Here is a 5,554-nt window from a genome sequence, read left to right on the forward strand (position 1 = left end):
CAATCTGTGGAGAATCCATTGAACAGATTTCGGGCTCATCCCACCAACTTTGGCCACTTCTGCAGTCGTTAATCTGGGATCCATTTCGATGCTCCTCTTGACAGCCCTTTTTGTCCTCTGTGATGGACCAGGACGCTTGGTCAGTTGTTTCCTTGCCGTGTTTCCTGAACTGCACGATGATTCTGTTGACTGTCGAAAGCGGGATTCCCAAGTTCTGCGAAATTTGCCTCTGACTTATTCCACCATCTGCTTGACCAACTACCCTTCCTCTAACAAAATCTGACAATTCGAGTTCTAGGCATGTTGTAGCACAAGATAATTAGTGTGCAGACCATTTTCATTTATATAGTGCTCTGTGAACACAAATTAGTTAGCATAAATCAGTTAAATAACGAAAAATTAGGTGTCTATTTACTTGTGACCACTCAGTGTATTTGCTCATTGAATATGTTACTGTTTATATTTTAATATATAAAATTTGATAGTAGTCCTACATTAACTTAAAACTTACAAACTAGGCAGAGGTTATTCTTAATAAGTCTTGAACTTCATAAAATTCCTAACACCAAAATTGTATATGGTCCAATTCTACCAACAAGTTAAGTTTTTATTAATTTATCAATTGTATCATTGTACTTATATTACAAAAATAGCCTGTATGTTACTGGAACTAAAAGCTTTCAGCAATAAATTGCATGATGATGACATAGTTGAATTATACATACTGTAAGCCTACTGTATTAGCTCTGCAGTATTCCATAATCTAGTAAACAATGAAAGTATTTTCATGGTTTTAAATTGACTTTATCATTAATAAACAGCACTAAGTTTGAAAAACCTATTTCAAATCCATAATTAATTCAATAGCAGAAACTATTTTTCTTACAATTTGCAAATTTTGAAATGAATTTTTATTTTCTTAAGGCTGATTTATCATGTCAAAGTTAAATTTGTATTTGGTGTCCTCATATCAGGATTCTCTTTTGTTCTGCCATATTTTGCATTAATTTGTTCTACTTAAAAAAAAAAAAGAAAAGAAAAGCAATGATTGTATTACTAGTCATGTTACAAGTGACAAGAACAAGTAATCCTTTAATAGACCAATTTTAGAAAGATACTAAAGCTAACATGTTCTGAATTTAGCTACTACATACTTCATACAATTGGCAAAACTCATTATTAGGGAAGTAGTAGTAGGCAATGGTAGGTCATAATAGTGTAAGTGAAAATTTAGACTTATAATTATCATGAAAGAACTAACTACGTGTTCCCATGTTGACAAAAAAGGTTGAAAACTGGAACTGGTGCTGTTATGGTAGAGCAAGAAGCTTCATTTACAAAATATAAGTAAGATTATAACATGGTTCTCATGTGAAACATGGTACATAATGGTTGAAATAAAAAATGACAATACTTTTATAATTTGAAGTCAAATGAATACCCAAATGAGGTCTTTCTGATAAAGAAATACACAGTATATCACTTAAATGTCACAATGCATTATGGAAGATCCAAAACCAGAGGAAAAAAAAATTAAATAAAATTGACAGTTAATGAGAAGTAATCTTGATCGAGAATTAACAAAGGTTTCTTTATCTCATAATAATGAAATGCAGATAAGAAGGAAAATAGTGGTATAAAATTACAGTAACATAGTAAGTATTAATGGTATAATAGTCTAGAATAAAGATTAAGTTTTCAAGCAAGCAAAAAAATACAAAGTACATTTGTACCTAATAAAAAATGTATAATCCAATATATAAAAGACCATATAATTAATTGAACTGGTGTATTTAAGTGTTTTACACTCACTAAAAAGAAACCTATCATTCTATAGGTATTTGAAGAACTTGTAGCATCTTGACACAATTTAATTCTTTGTATTGTTAGCTGACACTGGGCAGCTTGTACATAATTGAATAAATAGAGTTGTTTAAATAACTCTATTTATTCAATCATATAATTAATTATTTTCTCTGCATTTTGTGTAATACTTAATGGAAGAACTATATAGCTTTTGCAAGTGAGGGGCAACTTCTATCAAGTATCAAAGAGCTGGACAAAACAAAAGCTTTTTGTTAGCACTGCTGTCAGTTATTATATTTTGACATTTTAAAATGTATTACAGCATAATTGTACGTTGTAAGTTACAAACTTACTTTGGTAATGACTAATTGCAAAAGGTTTGTTTGGAGCAATACTAAATTTGCTGCCAGGTCTTGAATATTGGTCTCCATTCAAGTAGTATCCTCCAGCAGCTTTCACAATTGGTCGACCTTGAGCAGTGAAGTGCTGGCCATTGCCTTGAAGTCGAGATGCACCTTGTCCATGTACAGCTCTAGAAGTCTGGACACCGTTAATTTCAGCAGAGCCACCTTCTGATCTGAGAAAATGATCTATTCCCATAACATGTGAAGGAAAAAATCCTATACCCAGTGAATTTGTAGTTGGCACATCATGACCTAGCTTCATACTTTGTGATACTGAAAGCAGAAATTTCTAACTTGAGAGAAGACAGTAGAGAACTGTTTTAGTTAATACTGTACTTAAACTAAACATAGAAATCTTGTATAATTACATATTAGGCATGACATATCAGTTAAATATCTTACTCAAAATATTAGTACATGTAAATAGATACCTATTAACCCTAGTATTACTAACAGAGTTCAGTACCCCAATACCATAAAAAGCACAAAAAAATCATCAGTACTGTATGTAATTAATCCCACTAGGGTTCTTTATGTATTTCACAAAGAGCAATAGATTTCACCAAAGTTTTGTGATCAGTTTTTTTTACATTGAGTGTTATAACAGACAAACATAAAATCAGTAGGATGCAATAATGTTGACCCCACTGTTAGTGAGTAATAGTAAAATAGGTTGGGGCTTACATAGATGCTTTAAATCTGCATATAAGAGAGTACAGATAGCCTAACTAAGTAACAGTGGTAGAAATCTGTTAGTTAAAATTTATAATTAAAGCAGAAACAGTCAGCAAATGTAAGATATCATTATGGGTTAATATAGTTTCTTAGATTACTAATTACCACAGAAACTTAACAAAGAGAGCTTTCTAATGATATAAATTACATCTGGATTATCTATCAATTACAAATAGAATGAAACAGGGTTCAAACACATAGCTTTTTGTCCATTTTTTTTATACCCTATTACAAATTTTTTCATGCCATCCCTCCATTATACCAGTATTGTGAATAACACAAAAGAAAGTACTAGAATGCATAGATCCATTTTCAAAAAAATTATAAAAAAAGACTTGAACACAATAATTGGGGTAGCTTTCATATTGAATCTTTTGTTTTTTAACTATTAATATTTCAACGTGTTATTAGTTCTTGCCTCAATTTTCCAATGACCACCTTTTGTATATCTGCCCTATTTTACATTGTAATTCTTCATACAGGATTTGACTTACTCAGTGATTAAGGAAATTTGATGTATATTTTCTGCATATTCATTTGTATCATTATCAAGAGTCTTAGCACCCTTCATCAGTTTCTCACTCATTAAATTTTCCACTTCCCCACTTTTTGTCCTGTTATCTTCTGTCTTTCTTTCCCCAAGTATGCATTGGTCTTTGCCTTCCCTAGGATACTGAAGCCACAATATTTTTAATGACAACAAATACATTTTTAAGTCACCATAACATTTTACAAGGTCATTTATGATACTCTGGCTTGCAAAGGATGCTTCATGGAGATTTTCAACCATGTTCTGACATGTTGCAATCAACCTTACAGTTGAACTCTTTTACACTTTTTCTAACAATTCATCATATTTTCTATACGAGTGATGAATCAAAATTTCTTTTGCTCCAAAAATACTTTAAGTACATAGCTTAAGTTTTTCATAGCTGTATGATTATTTTGCACTATAAAACAAGGGTATATCCTTTGTCAAAGGATAGGCAATTGAAGTTTTGTCTTGCAATCTGTATTGTTTTTTGCTAAAATGTCAAGGCCTTTATTGTAAAATCCATTGAATGTCTGCTCTTATTTAATTTTCTCTTTTCAGTGATTTCAAATGGCTGTGCTTTAAAAACTGAACATCCACTTTTCCATAATCCATCACATTTTTTGCTTTATTCACATTGAATTTCAAAAGTTAGTTAGTTGATGTAGTATTTTTCAGTGTATTTTGCTTTACAAATTGCTTCATGAGGACACCTACCTTTTCAAGATGACCAACCATATGAATGGCATAACATTATCACTCCAAAAGACAACAAGGTATTGATCTAACCACTTGAAAACAGATTCAAAATGATCATCTCAGGCAGCATAAAATGATCATTCACAATCTGTACAATTTCAAATAACTTTGATTTCAGTTATGCATATGTATATGTCTTGTTTGTTTGCATACTTGATAAATAAAGTGTCATACCTTCTGTGCTTGAACAGTTACTGGCACCTTTTTCAGATGTTTGTTTTGAAAAAATTTCAACAAAAACGTACCTAATTCAGTAATAAGTTTAAAATCATCTTTCCTTGTATAGGAATCTGCGAACATCAAACACAAATATCATCAACTTTCTTGTCTGAGGTCTTTCTTTACAGGCATTATGAACAAGCACACGAGCCAATTCAAGAAGCTTTTAGCATCTATGTCCAGCTCATGCATTTCCCCTGTTAACAAACTGTGAAGTTTTCAATTCACAATTCGGCCATCCATTTACAACTGTGCAATTTTACTAATATCAAGATTGTTTGAACATAATATATTTGTAATTTTTTGAAGTACATCATCAGCTATTGAATGGCCAAGAAATTCTCATGTAAAATATCATAACTTCATTCTTATTTGTCTCTCAAAAGGAAAAGTAAATATCCATTTGCTTTGACTGTGTTGATATATTTAAGGACTTGGCAAACATTAACACAACCATCTTTTTTATTCATCTTTATATGTAAAGAAGTGAAATAGGATGCCAGAACAAAACATGTCAAGAACACATTTAAAAAAAAAATCATATATTTAACTCTTTCAACCAGGGACTGACCTCACAACCCTTTTGTGCTTGTTATAGTTTTCATGCTATAAATTCTAAATTACCAAGCGAATATTAACGAAATTTAGCAGATTCTCAATAAACATTAACAATGATTTCATATGCAAAATATAATTTTTTTATTATCATTAAGTCTTAAGGTTTGTAAAGCAGTGTTTCTCCCATGCCTTTTTTTTCTTTTCACATCTTGCCTCTTCAACATGCAAAGTAATTTTCATTTTAAGATTAAAAATACTTTTATGGATCAGAAATTTTTTCAAATTTCACATGCAAAATCTTTATAATGATAGTTATCAAATGTTTCTTAAGAAAAAATTTATATTTTATCTATTTTCAGTAACGAATCTCTGTACAGGTTTGGTCGATTTGACCAATCTCGTAACCATGTTAAAAAAATTAGGAAATAAATACAAATTATGCCTTTTTCTTTCTAGAATGACTACAAATTATAACACAAAATCATAAATGTTTAGACTAAATAGATTAAATCTCATCACATTATACATTTATATATATATA

At 30.6% G+C, this 5,554-nt stretch overlaps 1 protein-coding gene across 2 annotated transcripts in view; it reads right to left on the bottom strand.

The window, feature by feature from the left end:
* The window catches only part of LOC106467922 (eukaryotic translation initiation factor 4E transporter-like), a 79,403-nt gene that overhangs the window by 14,959 nt on the left and 58,890 nt on the right, over nt 1-5,554 (bottom strand). For both annotated transcript variants that reach the window (XM_022396137.1, XM_013928305.2), the window contains exon 19: nt 2,160-2,483. In XM_022396137.1, the coding sequence (XP_022251845.1) occupies nt 2,160-2,483 (324 nt within the window). The remainder of the gene's footprint in view (nt 1-2,159; nt 2,484-5,554) is intronic.

Source organism: Limulus polyphemus, unplaced genomic scaffold (genome assembly GCF_000517525.1).
Source record: "Limulus polyphemus unplaced genomic scaffold, Limulus_polyphemus-2.1.2 Scaffold2796, whole genome shotgun sequence".
Classification (NCBI taxonomy): domain Eukaryota; kingdom Metazoa; phylum Arthropoda; class Merostomata; order Xiphosura; family Limulidae; genus Limulus; species Limulus polyphemus.